This window comes from Leuciscus leuciscus (assembly GCF_965113295.1).
Source record: "Leuciscus leuciscus genome assembly, chromosome: 4".
In the NCBI taxonomy this organism is placed as follows: Eukaryota; Metazoa; Chordata; class Actinopteri; order Cypriniformes; family Leuciscidae; genus Leuciscus; species Leuciscus leuciscus.
This window is the reverse complement of record NC_138728.1, coordinates 14,354,561-14,377,226: the sequence shown is the minus strand read 5'-3', so window position 1 is coordinate 14,377,226 and position 22,666 is coordinate 14,354,561. Positions and strand designations below refer to the sequence as shown.

The 22,666-nt window shown below is 37.7% G+C and overlaps 4 protein-coding genes across 6 annotated transcripts in view; 2 read left to right on the top strand and 2 right to left on the bottom strand.

The window, feature by feature from the left end:
• Window positions 1–621: 621 nt before the first annotated feature.
• washc3 (WASH complex subunit 3) lies at window positions 622–2,962 on the bottom strand. The gene is made up of 7 exons (XM_082167002.1): window positions 2,773–2,962; window positions 2,538–2,636; window positions 2,372–2,437; window positions 1,689–1,799; window positions 1,440–1,556; window positions 1,265–1,329; window positions 622–1,161 (listed from the first exon to the last, which is right to left on the bottom strand). The coding sequence occupies exons 1-7, from the start codon at window positions 2,821–2,823 to the stop codon at window positions 1,068–1,070; spliced, it is 603 nt and encodes a 200-aa protein (XP_082023128.1). The 5' UTR covers window positions 2,824–2,962; the 3' UTR covers window positions 622–1,067.
• A 565-nt stretch (window positions 2,963–3,527) lies between these two features.
• On the bottom strand, window positions 3,528–10,192 carry cwf19l1 (CWF19 like cell cycle control factor 1). Of its 3 annotated transcripts, none has more exons than XM_082166996.1 (14): window positions 9,942–10,192; window positions 8,592–8,676; window positions 8,423–8,507; window positions 8,238–8,339; window positions 7,886–8,100; window positions 7,681–7,796; window positions 7,517–7,601; window positions 6,682–6,831; window positions 6,073–6,202; window positions 5,812–5,891; window positions 5,462–5,671; window positions 4,987–5,106; window positions 4,090–4,187; window positions 3,528–3,953 (listed from the first exon to the last, which is right to left on the bottom strand). In XM_082166996.1, the coding sequence occupies exons 1-14, from the start codon at window positions 10,040–10,042 to the stop codon at window positions 3,809–3,811; spliced, it is 1,722 nt and encodes a 573-aa protein (XP_082023122.1). In that variant the 5' UTR covers window positions 10,043–10,192; the 3' UTR covers window positions 3,528–3,808. The 3 variants fall into 3 exon arrangements, with proteins under 3 accessions (XP_082023122.1, XP_082023124.1, XP_082023123.1); XM_082166998.1 differs by lacking the exon at window positions 9,942–10,192 and adding an exon at window positions 9,138–9,850; XM_082166997.1 differs by lacking the exon at window positions 9,942–10,192 and adding an exon at window positions 8,852–9,030.
• Window positions 10,193–10,274: 82 nt separating this feature from the next.
• On the top strand, window positions 10,275–13,791 carry klhl42 (kelch-like family, member 42; the record flags this gene model as incomplete). Its single annotated transcript, XM_082166467.1, has 3 exons — window positions 10,275–10,595; window positions 10,664–10,892; window positions 11,879–13,791. 3 exons carry the CDS (start codon window positions 10,275–10,277, stop codon window positions 12,334–12,336), a joined length of 1,008 nt encoding a protein of 335 aa, XP_082022593.1. The 3' UTR covers window positions 12,337–13,791.
• A 5,629-nt stretch (window positions 13,792–19,420) lies between these two features.
• The window catches only part of nrip2 (nuclear receptor interacting protein 2), a 22,339-nt gene continuing 19,093 nt past the window's right edge, over window positions 19,421–22,666 (top strand). Inside the window, exon 1 of the mRNA XM_082166884.1 lies at window positions 19,421–20,047. Within this exon, the coding sequence (XP_082023010.1) occupies window positions 19,895–20,047 (153 nt within the window). The 5' untranslated portion in view covers window positions 19,421–19,894. The remainder of the gene's footprint in view (window positions 20,048–22,666) is intronic.

The window sequence follows — 22,666 nt, the reverse complement described above, 5'->3', positions numbered from 1 at the left end:
TAAAGACATTTATAATGTTACATGAGAAAAGAAAAAAAAATCATGATCTTTTGAACTTTCTATTCATCAAAAAATCCTGAAAAATATAAAACCGAATCATGGTTTCCACAAAGAAATAAAGCATTGATTATTGATCATATGAAATGTTTCTAGAGCAGCAAATCAACATATTAGAATGATTTCTGAAGGATCATGTGACACTCAGACAATAAGTAATGATGCTGAAAATTCAGCTTTACCATCACAGGAATAAATGATTCAAAATGCATTAAAACAAAACAAAAAAACTATTTAAACTACAATAATATTTCACAATATTGCAGTTTTTACTGTATTTCTAATCAAATAAATGCATAACAGACTTAATTTAAAAACATTTTAAATTCAAGCCCGAACTTTTGAATAATAGTATGTTTAAAAAAAACTTCTTTGCAACGAATTTGAATGTAACTTTTCATAAGTTACTTTGGAAAAGACAATATAAGCAAATCTTTAATGGCTATGTAACATAATTAGTATCATTAGAAACATAACAAATCGAACTAAATTAAATAGGGCGGATTTTGTTGTTGATATGATCGCGTTTCAAAGTCAATTCAAGATTGTTCCAACTGGAGATGAAAAAAAAAGAAAAGAAATTTCCCTCAGCTACAATTTAAAAAATCTATTTCTGAACAGATTTACAAGGATGTTTGTAGCCATTTCATAAAAACACCCAGTGGCATCTTTTTATTGTTATTGGATACACATATGTACATGGCAAGAAATGACACACTTCACAATTCGCATGAGAGTAGCACTTAGACTTCAATGGATCCAATATAATCATAATCATCAGCGATCTCACCTAGTGAGCAACTGCCCTCAGAAACCACCAGTACAGATGTCAAGTATGCCGTCTCCATGATGTAACGCAACCTTTTAGTGCCATCGCTTAATGTCTGTCCTTTGTAAGGACATTCAAGTGCATTAACCCTGCTTTGAGATGAGCAAGATTCATGACAGCCTACATACAGTAGGCCAAGTCCAACACAAAGCTCATTAGCTGTGGGAGGGGGCGGAGCCAATCAATCGCTGAAGGATGATTCGCTGCCTGAGCTGTCATCATCTTGCTCTTCCGAAGCTTTTTTGCCACCATCTGGAACAGGTGCGTCAGGAGTGCTGAAGGATACAAAACATAAATCTATTAGCTACAACATAAACAGCTCATAATCATACAAATAGTGACTGAATCAACTTGCAACATTTTGTTTTAAACACTTACTCAAGCAAACTAGGGTCCAAACCCTCCAATACCATCTTATTTTTAATGGCCATAGCTGGAACACCCTATGAACATACAGAGTATAATCTGGGCATTTGCATACACATTTGACATGACGTCAGCCATTATTAGGAGTAGGTTTATTAATGATGAAACTTAAAAGAAACACGCATACCACTTGCACCATTTTCAGGTATCTGGCGTATCGCGGGTCCTTGGCTACAGTCATGATGTTTTCCGCTGGGACCTCTGCTTTCGGCTCCTGAGGGGCCACATGTGTTTGCTGAGGTGCCTGAATGGAAAAGGATTTTGTATTAATACTGACTGAAGGACTTCCTATGAGTGCCATTATGGTTATTATAACAACCTCAGAATGCAGTGGGATAAATGGATGAAGACATTAATATATCAGAATAAGTGTTACCTCAACAGGGGGACCCGTGGCACGACTGCCTTCCACTGCGGGGCCGTTTGTCACTGCAGACGGTCTCACTCCATCCACTGTCACTTCTTCCAAACCAGGAATAGAGGCTAACTGAAAATGTATAAATCATTGTTTCATGAAATCAACTTAGATAAGCTTAAAAAAAAAGCAGGTATTCATAAAGTCATGTTCCTTCAGTCAGAGGTTTTAAATCTTTTAGATGACACGGACCTCGAAATATGATCATTCTAGTGCGAGAGACCCCTATCCTGAAATTTAAAAGGCATCTATATAGTTTCATGTATATAGTCCTAATTCATACTGTGAAAAATGTATATTATGAATGGATCAAAAATAGTATTTGGAAAATATTTTATTTATTTATTTGCCCAGTTGTTTAATCCCACTGTTTATTTATATTAATATGATTTGATTATTTATTTGTAATATTATATTTAATTGGTATTGTTTTGTATTCATTCAATTATTGAAAATCTAATTTGTATTTATTTGTTTAAATGTAATGTTCGTGTATTTATTTATTTATTTTATTGTGTTTTTCATTATTATTTAATTCAATCTTATTTTTTATTATTGCTTTAATAAAGTTATTAATTAATTGTACACTTTTTCTTCAAACATTTTCACGGACCATGAAAACCCCCTTTAGTGCCTTGACTTACCTTTGCTTCCAAAATGCTTAGTGTGGTCTCAATCTGCTGGATTCGTAGTGATACTGTTGCTAGCTTCTGTAAAAGCAAATTCCATCAGGTCACTGACAATTTCAGAAAATGTGTAAAAGTTGAGTTACTGTAAAGAGGAGGATAACGTGCTGACAGGTGAACATACCTCCTCACAAACTGTGGAAAAGCGGTTCAGGAACCTGACGGTGTGGACTATGAACTGATTGAGGAAAGCTACGATTCTTCTCTGTTGAATGGCTGGAACCTTAAGAAAGAAAATGTAATGATCAGTTTCAGACCAGATGCTTTATGCACATATAAGTTATGTGAAAAATAATTCATCATAGGTGTCAGACGATCATGTGAGCAGCAGCTGATGTTGCAAAGTAAAAGAAACTCACCTTTGTAAGATCTATTCCTGATCCCACAATGGGTAATCCGTCCTCGTCCATTATGGCACCTCTGTTGCGTTTTAATTATCACAGACACAGATTTCTACGCGTTAAATGTCTTAAACGAGTTGGCCGTGCGCATCAAATGCATCCTTGTGAAAATACCTCCTCACGTGACTTCACTACAGTACTTCCGCGTTCTGAACATAATAAAAGTTCTCAAACCTTTCTAACCTTCATAAAAATACTGTTTTGTGTTACAAATAAAACTAAAGAGTAATTCATTGTTAAATATGTGTTATATATTTTGAATACAAATATTTTTTTCATATATTTAAACTGTTTACGTTTGCTTGTAACTCAAAAGTCTTTAACACTTCCACGTCACCATAATAAAAGTCCGCTCCCAAAAACCTAAAGTCGATTTTAAGAAATGTAACATTCGAGTAAATGTTGAGTTTTATTTATGAATAATTACTGTGATTCATAATAAGTGAGCGGATAGGTTATATATAATTGATTACTATTTCTAATTAATTACTAAGATTGAAACATTGTCAATCTCAAACACACACTCTTAAGTCGGCTATGAGATGATGGGTTATATTTAAGACAGCAGAACTGTTGTGTACCAAGTACAAACAACTGTAAAATCTCAGGGGTTTGATTCTGCTACATAGTAGACCCACTGTAGACAAAGAAAAATACATCAACACTAGCAGAGGACGAACACCACACTGTTACTACAAGAGAGAAAATGCAGATTTTACAAATTTGAAAAATGACTTTAATTAGGAATCACAAAACAAAATTCAACACTTATTGGCATCCAACAGACTGATACATCACCAAAACAAAGATATCTTTTAAAAGCCCACTGAGACAACAGTCATTTCCTAACTGTTGCCAAATGAAAGGAAGAGGAAAGCACCTATAGTGCAAAATTTAAAAAGAATAAAAAGATAAAATAAGCAGTTGTGGACACATTTAGGGAGTTCACAAACATGATTGAAGGTGTTAAAGTCAGATGCATCTGAAGTGTTGCTCAGTCATCAATTGCGAAGTCAAAGGGCTCAAAGTCAGAGCGCACTTTTTTGGCCTGATCCTCCTCCTCTTCCTTTGTACATTTACACTCTCTCCAGTCAGCTCGCATGGGGATGTTCAACACCACCTCACTCGCTAATACTTCCCTGTGGCAGCACACACAGGATATACACAGGTGGTTATGCTGAAGCATGTTTTTACAATCATGTCAAAGACATACTAATGTTTATAACTAGTGTATGACTGCCCCCAGTTGATGAACTGTGCCAGTGTAACAATTACCTGCCAAACTGCAAAGGGAATTGTTTCTTGATGCGATAATACAGCTTCTCGCCTGTGTCCAGCTCCACATAAAAGTAGGGTGTTCCTGGAGGAGCAATCTGCAATGTGGGATATTATTGTTGGTCACAGTTCATCTTTACAGAAAACGTATCATCGTCTCATCATGACTTGCTCACTCATTCCCTACAAAGATAATGTTGTATAGTTCACAGAGAGGAATTTGGACACTTTGGATTAAGAGTGCACAAACAAAGACGCTTCCCAAATGACATATGATACATAAAAAAATTAAAACTTGAACTCCAATCTGACCATTAAAACAGTTATTTAACAAATAAAAATTCATTTAATTTATTTGTTAAATTTGATTTTAGACTACACATGGATTTGTTTTTGCAGGTTTGCAAGACAAAACTAAAGTGAATGGAGTTGCATATGCCAAAAAGTAAATAGATATTTTAAAAATAAAATAAAATCATTATATAATATTAATAATAGACTATTAACAATATATATAATTAAAAAAAAGAATAATAAAAAATTGACATAACTTAGTAAATATAATTTAAATAAAGTTTTGTAATAATAAAAACATTATATTAACAGTGTATGTATAAATAAATTATAATATCAGTATACAATTTGCATGATTGAATAAACAGTATATTTTATAATTTTAAATAAGTAATTTATACAATGTAATAATAATAATGATGTTGACGAGAAAGCAATAAGTTATTATATTAACAGTATATCATTTAAAAATAAATAATTATATAATAATAAAGTAATAAATTATTATTTTAAAAGTATATCGAATTTAAAATGTTTAAATAATAAATAAAAACTCTGACTAACTTTGAAGTGTTCAGTCTGAGGGAGACGGATGGTGTGTACCTGTTTGAGGTCTGTATGAGCTGGAATCTCCATCAGTTCCATCTGCTGCTCTTCAGCTTGTGTCATGAACGCCTCCTTGATGTCTTCTGTACTGCACTTCTCCATGGGCACCGGCACAACCTGAGGATGACGAAGAAGAGAAGTTTCCGTCCGTTAAACCCATTACGCACTGCTTTCTCATAGCTTTAGGAAACCATGTATTTGGTCATCATTGGGAACACGTCCCTCAGAAATGGTTACTCGTCAATGCAGACAGATTGTCTATCCACTCAGACTTAAACTGATGAAATTATGTTGGAGTCTGTGATTGGTGGAAGGTGGGGCGTCTCTCACACTCTCCGCGCTGCTGTAAGTTTACCAGACTTTCTTTTTCATATATGTGGTGCTGTTTAGACTGACCTGGGATCTGTGCAGGTCAGTCTGTTCAGGCAGACACCACAATCTCATTATGAATGACACAATATTTTGTATGGACCTGTAGTTGAAGGTGCTGGCTGCGGTAGTTCCTCTCAAACAAGACGCACCGTTGGCCTCTGCTTTTACAGAACTTCTTGACGGCGCTCTTGTATTTCTCCATCTCTTCAACCACCTCTGATGCCAAATCCACCACTGACTGGTAATGTCCGATGGGCAGCAGGAGAACATGGTCAGGAGTAAGACCACCCTTAGCGAGAGCCACGTAACACTGGAAATAGAATACTGACATTAGATCAACATGAAAAAGCAACAGGAGAGAAGTCTGTAATTTATCAGTTGATGTATTTTTAAGTTTAAAAGCTTTCTAAAGTGACACTGCGCTGCTGAATACATATTTTGTGGACTGACGTGTGTTCCGATGCTTATGACCAAGTGCTTCTCGACTTCTGGACTGGCAAGGCAGAACCAACAGGGTCCAGTGGGCTGTGCTGTTATAAAAGCAGAAATCAAGGTCTGTGTCAAGAGCAGCAAGCAAAAATAAATTCAAATCCTCCCCAAAATCAACTCTAAAAAGAATCGAAATAAGTTCTGCTGAGTGTTTCTAAATGAGGTAATAAAAATGGTTCAGTTAGATCCATTAGACCACCTCTGAGAAGTGAATGGACTCACGGGGTTTTCTGGGCTGTTTGGGCTGATTGGGTCTGTCCCCATCCGATTGTCTCTTCCTGCCATGTTGATGTTGCTGGTGATGTGGTTTATTCTGCCCCAGATCAAAAAAGAACTGGGATGCTGGTTCCTCCTGATCAAAAAGATTTTTTTTTTTTGAAGAAATTAATACGTTTATTCAGCAAGGGCGCATTAAATGAATCAAAAGTGACACTAAAGAAATTGATCAAAGAATCCTGAAATCTCAGTTTCCACAAAAATATTAAGCAGCACAACTATTTTCAACATTGATAATAATAAATGTTTCTTGAGCACCAAATCATCATATTAGAATGATTTCTGAAGGATCATGTGACACTGAACACTGGAGTTATGATGCTGAAAATACAGCTTTGCATGACAGGAATAAATTACATTTTAAAATATATTAAAATAGGAATCTGTTATTTTGAATAGAAATATTTCACAATATTATGGTTTTACTGGATTTTTGATATTGACGCATAAAAGGATGTGTTAAAAAAAAAAATCCTACTGACCCCAAACTTGATGAGCAATAATACATCACCTGCATACTAATTCTATTAAGTAAAGTAAAAACTGTACACACACCTCCGCGTCTGCCAAAGAGGGTGGCTGTCTTTCTTTCTTCCCATCTTTCGTAGGTTTCCTGTAGGGATTTTCTGTGACATCCTGAGGTTGTTTGACTAACTCTGTGGGGTCCATGGTTTTCATCGGGACAATGTTGAATGCATACAAGTACTGAGAGAAAAGATAAACTGTACAGTTAAACCATGAATTCAGTCTCCATGCACCACAGGTCTTCATTAAACATGAAATATTATGTAGGGATGCACGGATATAAAAAATCTGTGCATTAGTTGTTTTCATGTTAAGGCAGATATTCAAATTTTTTACTATTTTGTCTAAAATTAAAAATACAATTTTTTTTTTATCAATTGTTTAAATGTTACAAGTGAATTCAGGCATAATAACATTAATATTAGGCAGCATGAAAATGGATGTATTTATATATGCTATTTTTTTAAATAATTGAAATAAAGCAATGCACCAAAATAAAGAATAAAAAAAGAAAAAGAAATAAAGTGAAATATATATATATATATATATATAACAAACTTAAATGCCAAATGTTGTCTTAGTTACTTATAAATAAAGCTGAAGTACTAAAATTACAAAAAAAATTAAACTAATAAAAATGGCAAAGCACAACAAAATCACTAAAACATAAAGTAAAATTAAAGCTAATTCAAATTTTCTTTTTTAAATACTATAATATACATATTACTATGGTGAAATTATACTGACTTTAAATCAGTGTTAGATGATGACAAAAGGTGTTAGAAAATGTAATATAATCATACATCATCATAAAAATGTTTTACACACACACAAATTACAAAAACATACAAAGAAACAAAGATACCTTCTTCTTGGCAGGATTGTTGACTGCTGCCAGGGCAATGAATCTACTGACATGCTGAGCATTCTGTTGAAGGACCACATGATTCCTGTAAATATATACACATTTTGTAAGACAAAGAGCATTTGAAAAAAAGTAAAACATTTCCTGATGCTGTAATAGCACACCTGTAGGGCAGCCTCTCATAATGGACCCCTTCCAGTCCAGCAAAATGGTAGCGGGGCTTCAGCTTATCAGCGAGATCTGCGATGGTCGAAACCCCACAATACTTTGTATCAGTTTCCTGAAAAAGGCAAGAAAGTAAACGATCCTTAAGCACACGATCAGAAAATACATGAGAAATGTATTAAACAAGCACAACAAAGCACTGACGGGATTGTTTCCGTACTGCCACACGCCTCGAGGCCACTGCGAGGACAGGAGAATATCCACACCTCGAAATTTGGAGTTGGACAGCAGAGGAGCCACCAGGGCACTGAGGTCTTTACGGGTAAAGCAGTGTGAGGGAGCAGGTTCCTGTTGTGATTCTCTGCCACTGACATAGGCGATCTGAAGCCCCGATGCGCCAGTGAAAATGCCCCTTCGACCTAGGAAAAAACAAGCGTAATCGTCAAACTCAGGTTGACAAACCTGAGCCCAACAATACATACATGCATATTGCATAATAAGCTAACCGAAAACAACAAAGACACATGTTTTCTGACAAGTTATAGATCCATCTTACCCAGACATGTGATGTTGTCTGCCAACTCGCAGCCATCAGAGTTCGGGAAATACTTCACAGTCTCTTGGCTGGCTGCGCCGAGAATATATGTGTGAATTGGTGCTGGGGGTTTAGAAAGAGCACAGTTTAATTCAGTACATTTGTTTGGTGTGATTAAAGGAATACATTTTACAAGGAAACCTTACCCTTTTTTGCACCAGATTTGTATGTTTCCCATTCCGATTCAGCCTCGGGAGAGGTTCCAAAAAAGTCTCCAACACACAACAGCAACTGAAAAACAAAACCGTCTAGTTAAACCCACAACTCTCTCTCTCTCTTTCTCTTAAAATAAGTAAGATACACGTGCAGACTCACATCAAATTGCCCGCTCTTTTTCTGAATAGCGTTCACCCGGTTGAACAAAGCGTTTATTCTTCCTTCAACGTCACCACATGCGAGACTGAGAGGGAATGAAACATTAAAGCAGCGTGAAAACAAAACACATTGGTTTATTACATGTACACCTCCGCCTATGCCGTTATTTAAATTATTTACAGTAAAGTATTTATTGAGATGGGTAACGAGCTAGCTAACATTCACATATGACGCTTTTTAACCCAAAAAGCTAAACTTACACTCGTAAAGGCTTGTCTTCCATACCGAAAAATATATAAATCTTTCTTAAAGACTATTAAAATTAATCACGCTTGTGTCTGAGCATTGGCGTTAAATTGTGTGCGTCGACAAAATAAACCCTGTCGTAACAGGGAGCAAATTATTTCGACCGCTCATTATGAAACATACATCTGAAGGAGATTTTTGTGGGAGTTTTTTTTGGGGGTGCTATAAATTATTACATACATTAAATAATACCATATTTAAAGAATATAACTTGTAAACACGAGAATATATATTACAAACCTAAACGCAGTAACGCACATCAAGTTTCTCTCCGGAAGAAATACCAGGGTGACACAGTAAAAGCGTATTAAACGCTTCCGCTATGCGCACATTATTCGCAATATTTGCTCCAGCGATTATAACTTTATAGTGTAATTTTATCCGTTAAATTGAACATTTATAATGTATAGACTCAAACAAACTAAAATATGTTTTTCTTATGCGTTAATATAACATTATGATGTAGATAAAATAAAAATAAAAAACATACTACTGCGCACAACTGGGCGAGCAGGACACCACGTGACGCAACACAAACCACGAGACCAAAACAGGAACTGATTTACATTTGAAATCCTGAAGTGTACAATGTAATAAAAGAAAATAAACTGCCATATTATTTATACTACGACAGAGATTTCTGCCGATGAGAACTGCGTTTAAACAAGTGCCAATATATCGCTTTAATTCAGGAATGCACATTAGCTGACTGTATAAACCTGCCAAATTAAACATGTTTAAACAAGCAGACGAATTTATATAGCACTATTCCTTTAGTATATGCAAGCCATCCGTTTGTTTCCAAGACTTGATTGTTTACTGGATCTATGCATGCATATGAGCAGACTCGGATTCTATGCGCTGAATATTTCCATATATAGGCTTTGGCATCGAAGGATGAAAAAGCGTCTCTATCACAGCTGAAAAACAGCCGCTGACCCCAGAACATCAGACATGACATCCCCCGAGCAGATTATAGAGATCGTGATGGATGACAAAACGTACAATGTGAGTAAAAGCAAACTGATCGAGAAGAGCGATTACTTCCGCGCGCTGTACAGCTCGGGGATGCGCGAGTCCGCGGAGGATTCGGTGCAGCTTCGGGGACTGAGCACACCGGGGCTCGAGCTGGTTCTGGAGTTCATCAACACCTCCAAAGTTCAGGTGGCCAACGAGACTCTGGAAGACCTGATCGAAACCGCATCCTTTCTGCAAGTCACTTCCATCTTGAAACTGCTCCTCTCGGAAATCAGGCTGGAGAATTGCGTCGAGCTCTCCAAGCTCTCTGAAGTCTACGGGATGCATGATCTTAGGAATGCTTGTTTGAAATTCATGAGCTGCTATTATCATCTCATGCTGCGCAGGCCGGAGTTCAAGATGTTGCCAGCTGTTCTGCGGGATCAGATCCGAGATATGCGCATGAAAGGTACGGCCACTTTAGTAGCAATAGGGGATTTCACTGACACCTGTCTGGATCTGGCAAACCAGGACGAGCCGTGGTCCATGTTGAGGTATGATGAGCTAAAGCAACGCTGGAAACCTCTAGCCAACAATCTTCCTCCAGACATGATCAATGTCAGAGGTTACGGATCTGCTGTGCTGGACAACTACTTGTTTATTGTTGGTGGATACAGAATGACAAGTCAGGAGATCTCGGTGGCCCACTGCTACAACCCCTGCAAGAATGAGTGGAACCATGTGGCACCTTTGAACCAGAAGAGGTACAATTCACTCATGATGTGTCCAATTATTTGTGGTTTGTCTAGTGCAAGGGATCAGTAAGTGCTCTTGTGGTTTCCAGATCAAACTTCAAGCTCCTGGCCGTGAGTGGGAAGCTGTATGCGGTTGGAGGTCATTGTCTGGGGACGGTGGAGTGCTACAGTCCCGAGCAGGACTGGTGGACGTGTGTGGCGTCTCTGCCTGAACCTCTCGCCGAGTTCTCTGCCTGTGAGTGTCAGGGCATGATCTACGTCATGGGCGGTTATACCTCTAGAGGTGTGTTTTACTGTTTGAGAGATGGGTTCATTCACACTCACACACACTAACAGGCATTAGACTTCATTTACTTTCTTTTTTAAACTAGATTTAGAAGAAGAAAAAAAGTATAGGCAAACATTTATCACACTTTTTTTTATAAATTTTTACCATTTAAATGTCCTTTTACATCATTTGACTCTCAATTTTAAAGTTTTTTAAAGTTAATATATATTTTTTTCATACTGTATGTTATGTTATGATGGCTAAATTGAATTCACTTGTAGCATTAAATATAATTGATGTTATTGAATTTATTTAGATAAAATATTAGATAATTTTATTACCAGTTATTTGTCGGTTATAACATGAAAAATAATTAACGTAATTGGCCATCATTTTTGTATTGGTACAAGATTACTCACTTTAAGTGAGTGTTAGATAATCACAAAGGTAATCTAAAAGTAAAAATATGAGAAATCAGAATAAAATATATTAAATTAGAAAAATAATTTTTTTTTAATGGTATCGGTCAATATATATTCAACATATTTTCTTATGCATTCTCATTTCCCCTATTTTTACTTTTAGATCTTTTTGCCATCATCTATCAGTCAAAGATAAACTTGTACGGATATTAAAATTATTAAATTGTTATGGCTGATAACTGATAAATGGCTGATGTAGCCAAACAATGAACATATCAGAAAAAAATCACAAAAAGTCACCATGAAATCAAAATTAACTGTTCTTTTATTTTATGGAATATTGCAATGTTTATTAAAATTGTTTTAACCATGCACATTATTATTATTTTTTATTAATTTGTCCTTTTTAATTTTTAATTAAATACATAAATGCCATTTTGCTCATATATACACATCACATTAGGAAAGAAAAGACGATTGCAGTTTTATGTTTCATGCTGACTTTAAATTTCCGTTAAAATGATATTAAAATGACCCGAAATTCCATCATCTCAGAGTTTTTCTCCTAATATCTGACAGATAGGAACACCAGCGTGCTGCGCTACTGCCCCGTATCGGACACGTGGTCCGTGTTCCATTCCTGTTCGGCTCATGTGCGCAAGCAGCAGATGCTCTCAGTGGAGGACACCATCTACCTAGTGGGTGGCTACACGCATGAGCTAGAACCTGCAGAAACGGGACGGCGGAGGCTAAGCCACACGGAGGACATGCTGACGGTACAGTCCTACAACGTGCAGACGGGAGAATTGTTGCAACTTAAGGAGAACACGTCAAAGTCGGGTTTGAACCTCACCTGCACGCTGCACAACGATGGCATCTACATCATGAGTAGAGACGTCAGCCTTCCAACCAGCCTGGAGCACCGCGTCTTCCTCAAATACAACATTTTCTCAGATGCCTGGGAGGCGTTCAGACGTTTCCCTGCTCTGGGACAGAACATGCTGCTTTGCTCACTCTACCTGCCCAACGTCCTCTGAGGTTGCGCTCTGGGGATCTGGAGAAGACTGCAGACTGCTGGGACACACAGATTCTATTGTAGCGAGCCCAGCCACTTCAGAAAGGACAAGGATCGCCACACCAGTTTACTAGATCAGAATGATCAGCCAGCACAAAGAACCTGCAGGAGATATTAAAGCGATAGTTTAGCCAAAAATGAAAATCCGGTCATCATTTCCTCACCCTCATTTTGTTCCAAAAACGAGTGGCTTGAACATTCTTGATCATTCTAATGTTGTTCCACTGAAGAAAAAAAGTTTGGAATGACATGAGGGTGAGGAAATGATTTAGGTAAAATAGTGCTTTAAATGATTACTTCTAAATAAAGGTCAACATTTTGACTTTGATGAATAAAAATCGTTTTAAATCATATTTAATATCTCCATCAGAAGTTCTGTGAAAGTGCCCTTGTATTCAAAAGCAGTTTTAATATATTCAGTAAATATGTCATTTTATTTATCTTGGCAAAAAGAGAGAACACTATAAGAGTTGCACCGAACATTTTCAACTTGCACAGAATCTACTAATTCAAATGCATGTACAGGATCTTAATGATATAAAACATGACATATATTACTACTAGTATACAAATGCACAAGTGAAAGGTTCAGATTTATAGAGCCTGCAGATTAAATTATCACTAAACTTGCACAAGCCAATTAAACAACCTAACATGAAGGGTAATTAAGGCCCTGAATGAGACATTAAAGAGGTAGTTCACCCCAAAGTAAAAAAATCCTGTCATCTTTTACTCACCCTTATTTCATTCCAAACCTGTATTATCATCTTAGTTGTTGTTGCTTTTTTGGTCCATAAAGTGAAAGTAATGGGGTCCAGTATTGTTTTGGATCCATTGACTTACATTATAAGGACAAAAACATCTTATTTTGTGTTTTGCAGAGGAAAGGGTGAGTAAACGCTGACAGAATTTTCATTTTTAGGTGAACTGTGCCTTTAAGATCCAAAGTGCCAGACTAAATGGTGAATGTTTAAGACTGTCAGTGCCTGAAAAGTAGTTGATTTTTGACTTAATTACTCTGTTACTAGTCTTAATTGAATTATTTTATTCCAAATACTGTATATCTGGAGAAGTGTCTTAAAATGTGCTGCACAAATGAAGCACAAATACATAAGCGCCTGACCTAAATCGCTGTGATGTATTTTTGCATTTGGTTGAGTGAGATGACCTGATGTTAACGTGAAAGAAAAGGAGATTCTTTTGTTTTTATGTTTTTCTTTTGTTTTTTAAGAGTGAAGAGACTTTATACTTATGCTCCATTTACTTTAGCTTTTGTAGCGTTTTGATTATTTTTCATATGTTGAGCCAAAATGGATGATGGTTTTGTTGAACATTCCCAAGTTGCCTTGAAAATGTAAAGATTGTGAGTTAAAAATAAAATGTTCAGGGAAGCAAATAAAAGGCTTTATATTGCTTGTTTCTTTTTGTGTGTGTGTCTTTGCATTTGGCAGATGTCATACTGTCACTTGTCCTTCTTAGTGAGGTCACCTTCTGTCGTTCTGTCCTCACAGAGGAAGTCTGTGTGTAATCGGCTGTCCGTCAGACACACTGCAGCGTCCTATCAGATCAGCTGTGTCATTGCAGCAAATGGGTGAGATGCATCAGATTAATTCATTGCCTTTGAATCTGATCGTTGTCCACTTCTTGTCCTTCATTCATTGTCTTGGCATCTGCACGGTGGATTGTATCCTATGTCTCATAGCATGGGTATATGTCCTAGCATGACTCTGGTCACTGGGTCTTAATGTTGAGCAGATGTCCCGGCAAAGACAAGCCACCTGTAAGAGAGGAGGATGGTGGGCAGTGGAGGGCCAATGATCCGTTAGTTAAGCTCAGGGATACTAAGATCCAAATACTCACACAGGTCCTGTTTACAGATGCTTCTGTTTTTTGTGTTTAACACAGTCACAGTGTTTCAAACCAGATATCCTCGAGTGAGGAAGCTTCCTGAGGAGTCATGAGCGAGGATACACAGGTGTATCCTTTCCCTGGCATCCTAAAGGTGTGGAGCTAAGACGCGAGGAAAGGAAGTGGGGATGCACACATAAGAAATGAGAAGCACACATAAGAAATGAGAAGCACCCACACACATTCCTGATAGGAGAAAACTCATAGCGGTTATCTTGGCAAAAGGAGATTGCAAAAAGTATTTAATAAAAGGGTGGCAATAATTGTGGCCAATGTGTTTTGGAGAAAAACATTTATTTCATAATGTGATTTCCCCCCAAGTTTCAATTCTTTTAGTTCACTGAAAGGTTCGATTTTTGCAATTTTTTTTAATGAAAGATCAAAAGGATAAACAATGCAGATTTATTTTTTACAGCCATTTTTGATCATATTAGTGCCATTAATTCTGATCACAACTGTATACATACAGAATAAAGTACACTCACCTAAAGGATTATTAGGAGCACCTGTTCAATTTCTCATTAATGCAATTATCTAATCAACCAATCACATGGCAGTTGCTTCAATGCATTTAGGGGTGTGGTCCTGGTCAAGACAATCTCCTGAACTCCAAACTGAATGTCAGAATGGGAAAGAAAGGTGATTTAAGCAATTTTGAGCGTGGCATGGTTGTTGGTGCCAGACGGGCCGGTCTGAGTATTTCACAATCTGCTCAGTTACTGGGATTTTCACGCACAACCATTTCTAAGGTTCACAAAGAATGGTGTGAAAAGGGAAAAACATCCAGTATGCGGCAGTCCTGTGGACGAAAATGCCTTGTTGATGCTAGAGGTCAGAGGAGAATGGGCCGACTGATTCAAGCTGATAGAAGAGCAACTTTGACTGAAATAACCACTCGTTACAACCGAGGTATGCAGCAAAGCATTTGTGAAGCCACAACACGCACAACCTTGAGGCGGATTGGCTACAACAGCAGAAGACCCCACCGGGTACCACTCATCTCCACTACAAATAGGAAAAAGAGGCTACAATTTGCACGAGCTCACCAAAATTGGACAGTTGAAGACTGGAAAAATATTGCCTGGTCTGATGAGTCTCGATTTCTTATGAGACATTCAGATGGTAGAGTCAGAATTTGGCGTAAACAGAATGAGAACATGGATCCATCATGCCTTGTTACCACTGTGCAGGCTGGTGGTGGTGGTGTAATGGTGTGGGGGATGTTTTCTTGGCACACTTTAGGCCCCTTAGTGCCAATTGGGCATCGTTTAAATGCCACGGCCTACCTGAGCATTGTTTCTGACCATGTCCATCCCTTTATGACCACCATGTACCCATCCTCTGATGGCTACTTCCAGCAGGATAATGCACCATGTCACAAAGCTCGAATCATTTCAAATTGGTTTCTTGAACATGACAATGAGTTCACTGTACTAAAATGGCCCCCACAGTCACCAGATCTCAACCCAATAGAGCATCTTTGGGATGTGGTGGAACGGGAGCTTCGTGCCCTGGATGTGCATCCCACAAATCTCCATCAACTGCAAGATGCTATCCTATCAATATGGGCCAACATTTCTAAAGAATGCTTTCAGCACCTTGTTGAATCAATGCCACGTAGAAATAAGGCAGTTCTGAAGGCGAAAGGGGGTCAAACACAGTATTAGTATGGTGTTCCTAATAATCCTTTAGGTGAGTGTATATGAATGATAACATTACAATTTAATAAAACTGAACTTAAATTAAGAGATTCTTACCTGATCTATTAGAAGATTCTAATTTCATTCTTGTTTCACAGGCATACAACAAAGAATTTGATTTGAATATATACACATTTCTTTTTGCAAGTGTTTCTATGACGACAGACTTGAAAAGGATCAGCAGAGTTCTATATGATTGACAGTTTTCTCAGAATGCTTTGGAATTCTACTGCATACTGATGAGTAAAAGCAACTGAAGAGACAATTATATAATTTATTTGTCATAATCCATTATTTATCAATAATAAGTGCACTTTTCACCAATAGCTTTAGGAATTCATGAATAAAAAAGAGGTTGTCTTTAAACACTGATTAGCAAATCTCACAAATAAATATTCAGTTCATATTTCACTGTAAAATTAATATAAAGAAAAAAATTATTATATATTTATAAGATGTATATATATATATATATATATATATATATATATATATATATATATATATATATATATATATATATATATATATATAGTCTAATTAATATGTAGCATATTTTTAGGACCATTAAGATTATATCATATTATATTATTTTGCCATTACAGTAATAAGAATTGGGGGGACTTCATTTTCTATAAGCATTTATTTTTTTCACTTCTTGACATTTTCTTGACAAGCATCATGACATCTACCATGCCATTGTAACATGGTCAGTACAGTCCCTCCAGAAAAACGCGATTATGCGATCGCATGATTCCATGCATAATCAGCCAAAGTCCGCATATTTATGCGGGGGGCGCATTTTTTTAAATACGCCGCACTTTTGCCGCATAAATTGCAGATTTCCGCGTGCAAAATATGCGGGCTTGCATGATTTCATAATCCCCGCATTTTCGTTGCAAAAAGTCAGCAGAAAGTTGACAAATGTTGGGTTTACTTCACACAAGCGCAGCCATTTCCCCTGTTGCCATGGGAACGTTATGAAGTGACGTAATTACGCGACATCATTGAAAAGCTGCAAACCCCGCGATAGGCCTATTTCACAAAAATCCGGTCGTATCTTACACCGCAGGCCGTGCTTTGCATGTTTTCATGGAACAACTGGGGAGAAGTTAAATCACGTCAGACACAGAAGGCAAAAAGACGTGTCTGTGGTGTGAAGGAGTAAGTTAAGCAGATGTTGAAAATGGAGTGTTGATGCTGGTTCGGGAGTGATGCCCTGACAAAACATGTTTATTGCACTTGATTGTTATCTGATTTGCACGTCATGCACTTTTATTTATTATTATCAAATGTTGGCAAATTAAAATTGTTTGTAGAAGTTGTTTTCTGTAACTTTCTTAAAAATGAGTGAACATGGAGCAGTTTTTCCGTGAGCGGGACTGGAAAACCCGGAGTGGATCATGAGCGGAGTGATAAAAGAACGCTTAGAGTGGAGAGAGGAACATGCTTTTGCTCCACTCCAGGCTTTGATCGCATCCCCCTAAGCAGGGTGAATAGCCTACACCTCGTCTTTCCCATTCAAACTAAAATGAAGACATTTATTACACTATTAATGTAATTGGTGTTGGGCAATCACTTTTTTTTTCTCTTTTTCATCAAACTGCAGTTTTCGCAAGTTCCCGCAATTTTCGCAAGTTCCCGCAATTTTTGCAAGTTCCCGCAATTTCATCGCATAAAATTGCATAAATATCCCGCATATTCCATCGCATTTTTTAAGAAATCTTGCCGCATAATCAAGGATTTTTGCCCGCAACAATCACTAAAAAACTCCGCGTTTTTCTGGAGGGACTGAGTAGTCTATGCATTACTGGGAGGCAAAATATAAAAATCATCTGTTCTAGATGTCCTTGGTCCTAGTTGTCCTTATGTCCTTGGTGCAATAATATAGCCACTTGGTGGCGCTACAACTTAATTCATAATATATACAGTATTTTCACCACACACACACACACACACACACACACACACACACACACACACACACACACACACACACACACACACACACACACACACACACACACACACTGTTCTGTTATTCATTAAAAACGGACAAAATGCAAATGCAGATGAATAGAGGACTTAAGTATTAAAACAACCAAGATCATAAATCCTAATAAAAACATGAAAAACATATCAAGCACTCAGGTAAAAAACAGGCAGCAAAGAGCAGTGATTCTTCTGTATTACAGTGACCTCTTTTCAAATAGCCAGCAGCGTGATTTGTACTGGTTGGGAATTGGGGGTTGAGGGAGGGTAGTGTGTCTTTTACCGATTTTCTCTTGTGCACCATGTGGCCAAATGATAATATCTCCAGCAAATCAGAGCTGAAGAAAGAAAAGAGGTATTGCATGGCTGTTTAATGTGTCACTGCTATAGTGAGCTCTCTGATGGGTCGCGGGTCTCAAGCTGAAATAAATGCAGCAGAAACAGCTTGTTCTACCTCAATGACTGATTTAACAAGTCACATCTGCTCTGTTCTAACTCTTACAACTTTCAATGTAATTTCTGTTTTGAATAACACCAGTTGATCAGACAATGAACAGATCTCTTCATTTAAACGCTGAATCACAGTGGTGAAGTTTATTTTTTATATTTTTTTATACAAGATCGAAAGTAAAGCCTTGATACTCTGTCCTGGCTGAATCTTTCTATAGTAGCACTTGAAAAAATGAATTGGCTGTAATCTTCATCTCTGGCTGACCTCTCCATGTCAGTGAAACAAACCACACCGATCACTGAGAATGTCACTGTTTGTTCCAAAATACTAACAGACATTTGCACAGCTTCTTTCGAAATGCAGTTGCCCTACTTTACACACCTGGATACTCACTATTTCTATTCTTTTCTCATGGGTTTTCAAGCCAAAGACCACTGGATGGATAAAGAGATGGAGCAGGGACCCCTGTTTGCATATTGTTTAAAAAAAAACTTGCCTGTAATGACATGCACACAGCATATTAATGTATTTACACACTTTACGATGCTTAGATTACAAAACCATTAAAAATATGATTAATATTAATGTATAGTCATATGCTTGTCCATTAAATGTCATTTTGACGTAATACATTTTAATGTAGGAGGGACAATGCCTTGGTGTGTACTGCACTATTTATAAATCTTTTGTTGCAGGGTGAGCAGATTTTCAACTACACAAGAAAGTCTACTGCAGTTTTGCCACGCATGTGTGCGTGAGAATGAGAAGACCAAAGACGAAGGCCAAGCACAGTATTTCAAAGCAGTCTTCATCATTCCGAACTCATTAATGTTACATGCTGAAAGAAGACACTTTGAAAAGACAACATGGGGAGAACGAGATGAAGAGAGACACATGGAACAGAGTGAGAGAGAAGTGAGAGTGTGAAAGAGAGGTAGGTGGAGAAAGAAAGGGGAGGTGGAGATAGAGAGAGGAGGGGAGGAGAGATAGAGAACGAGAGGGAAAGGGGACAGTTCGCCTCTGCAGCGCTGCAAGGACAGCGTGAACATCGCTAGGACACAGACGGACTCAAGCTCTCAACAATCACACATTCCTCACCATGACAACCACGCCAATCACTGCACTGGACTGACAGCTGTCAATCACAGGAGAAGATTATCAGGATCACCTGCCACAGGAGAGATTACAAGCTACAATAGGGGACTTAAGCGGAGTAATTCCAACCTGTGTTTGGTTACAAGTTGCCATCCAGGGAAAATTGGCCATTTTTGATCCCTCAACTGATTTACGCCTGCATGCGTTCACATGTGCATGCCTTAGGGGGAGCGCGTACGTACGAGGTTGTCTCGCTTTGAATCAGGGTCACCGTCTTGCTGGCTCTCACCCGTCAGTGCAGTGCCACAATAAGATTCAGTAGAGCCTGTGTTAGTGGAAAGCTCTGTTTATTTAGCCTTTCGTCCACGAAAAACATGAGTGAGGGAAAGAAGGAGTTAGAGATGAGGGACAAAGCCATCATGCACCAGCAGAGGAGACTGAAACAAGCCACCCAGTTCAGCCACAAGGACTCCGCAGATCTTCTGCCCCTGGATGGGCTGAAGAGGATGGGCACTTCCAAAGACCTGGTGAGTGGCTCTTTTGTTGATCCATAAAATGGTTGTGACAGCTATGAATTTACTTATGTAAATACTGTGCGTGAATATGTGAAAGTATTCATGCACGCAGCATTATATATATGCAAATCAGTAAGCAGTTTCATATTTATTTTGGATCCCATCACACAATGCTCATATGATGCATTACTTAGCGCTTCAGTGGTGGCAGTGAATGTTTCTGACACATCAGTAGATCCGGTTGCAGCTTCCCCAGTTCCCCTCCATGCTGGAAGATGAAAGTCACACACTTTCACACACGTCGTAGTTTACATCATGGTGAGGACCACCCATTGACATCTATTGTACTTGAATCAAGCCAATTATAATTACTACACCGTTACTCAACCTCTTTGAAAAACCTTTTGATATTTGGACATTAAATTAAGTGATTCATTTGTGTGGAAATTGTGAGGCTTAGTGCAACCTATTTTTTATTAGGTGGACCTTTTGGTCAACTAAAAAACATATACAGGTTTGTTATAAAATGAAGAGTTCAGATGCAGAAACCTCTACGTCCTTATGACGTTATTATGTTATTTAATAATAAAAAAATACTGTAGCCTATAAAATATGTAATTAGTTTTATAATAAGGTATGTCACACAGGCAAGAGTGCCGACAACAATGTGATTCCTATAGGCACAAGGCAGCCGGGTATCACAATCGTGCTGATATTCAGAGCGACACAACTGTGAGTATGGTATTGCTTTTATACAGTAGTTCAATAAGCAAGAAGTTTATATTGAGTTACTTAAACTTACATAATATGGCCACTTTCTGTATTTTTGCTATGCTAACAAAAATATTTCCAAACGAAGCCAACTATCATGCATATTCGAGCAACACAGAGTGGCATTTTGTTTTTTAATTAATCTGTGTTTCAAATTCAAATGGTCTTGTGAATAATTCAATGATTCATCAAATGTAATCAATGTTTTTGAATGGATCAGTTGACTGAAAGAGTCAGTGATTGCAGATTGTATCCGAAATCGCATACTAAGTAGTTACTACATTTGATAAAGAACCATTTAAAAAAAAGTATGTATGAGTGTATGAATGAAATCCAGACATACTAGCCAATCACAATTCCTCTTCCATGGCCTCATGGGATAGAACAGTGTTTATAGGGTTCAAACTTCAGAATCTCGCCAGAAGTACTTCATCCGGTACTTTAAGCCTTTTTTTTGTTTTATGAATACTAAGCATTCGGATAAACTATTCTTACATACTGTTTTTTTCCGTACTATATACAGTAATAGGGAAGTATCACTATTAGGACACAGTGAATTAATAAAAACGGTCACTTGTTGCCACCTAATGGCATAACCTGCATAAAGAGTCACTGACAATGCCCACTTCTAATCCACATACTGATCGAGATTGATGACTGGAACCAACAGTTGGAACTTATAATTTATAATAAATAATGTTATCTAAAGATACTTATTACTGATTTTTGTACTGTTTTTCTCAACAACAAAAAAGTAAAAAGTTTTGTCGAGGTTACATAAGCAGCACAGAATAATAATAAATGGCCTCTATGGGCTTCTGCGCCGCCATGGAGTTGAAATCTCCATAACGGTGCACAAATTAATCCTCTCATGAATTAATAAGAGCTGCCTATTTCCACACAAGATTTATCACAGCTTAAGCTCTCTAGCTTTCCCCCCACATATTTTTTGTCATCAACATCAGAAGCTTAGAGAGAAATATTGGTGGACACACACATAATGGGTTATCTCATATCAAAATAGATATAATATCTTACCCCTAATCCTAACGGTTACATGCAGATACCTTTTTCCATGTTAGTCCCTTTACAAAGTCTCAGTGGCACCACAAGTTCCCCACAATATAAGTTTGTCACTACCTGAAACACACAACAATAGGCCAACAATAAACCAAGAGGTAATGTCCTGTTCATTTAGTGATATCTTCTTCCTCTATGTGATTAAATGTCTATCTACCATAATAACTGTCCCGCTGTCATCTCTAGCCACTACTCTGATTAGATGGCACATATCCAAACTCCCAGTGCGCACTCCAAGAAACCTTCAGAATATGAGCGTGCGAGTGTGCACAGACACGCATGCGTGTTTATATGTGTGTGCCTATGATTAGAGAGTGCATTTAAATGATCTCCATGCACAGCAGGGAAGCGCTGAAGCTTGTGTGCACAGCTTACGATGTCAGAGCCTCTAAAATGTGGGAGCTAAAGATAACTGGCCGTCAGTTGGATTGTTTGTCTTAACGCTCGATGTGTCTCAAAGAATATCATATTCTGTTATATTTTGTGTGTGTGTGTGTTACTGCAGCTGTTTTTGAAAATCACCATCTGGCTTTTGTTGTCAAAAAAACTAAAAGGAAAAACAATTATCTGCCTCTTTCTTGTTTGATGAAGGCTGTCATAAGCAATTATTCTCCAGATTTGATTTTGACACTCACGGATGGATGGCACAGATGTGTCACGCTTGTCCTGCCGTGGCGAGTCAGAGAGGGCAGACAGATACCTACTGACAGTTACACAGATGGTACTGTCTTGTTGCACTCTACAGTGGACTGTGTACCTCTTAAAGGGAAAGAGGAAGAT

What these genes read in the sequence shown, in the direction of transcription:
- cwf19l1 (XM_082166996.1), bottom strand. Translation starts at nt 10,042, where the DNA reads ATGAACTCCAGAACCAGCTCGAGCCCCGGTGTGCTCAGTCCCCGAAGC. An exon ending in AAAAGAGCGGGCAATTTGAT is followed by an intron (nt 8,508 to 8,591) that starts GTGAGTCTGCAC and finishes TTTGTTTTTCAG; the next exon opens with TTGCTGTTGTGTGTTGGAGA. An exon ending in GCCAGCACCTTCAACTACAG is followed by an intron (nt 5,107 to 5,461) that starts GTCCATACAAAA and finishes CGTCATCCTCAG; the next exon opens with GTTGTGCCGGTGCCCATGGA.
- washc3 (XM_082167002.1), bottom strand. Translation starts at nt 2,823, where the DNA reads ATGGACGAGGACGGATTACCCATTGTGGGATCAGGAATAGATCTTACA. An exon ending in CAGGAATAGATCTTACAAAG is followed by an intron (nt 2,637 to 2,772) that starts GTGAGTTTCTTT and finishes TTCTTTCTTAAG; the next exon opens with GTTCCAGCCATTCAACAGAG. An exon ending in ACCTGAAAATGGTGCAAGTG is followed by an intron (nt 1,330 to 1,439) that starts GTATGCGTGTTT and finishes GTATGTTCATAG; the next exon opens with GGTGTTCCAGCTATGGCCAT.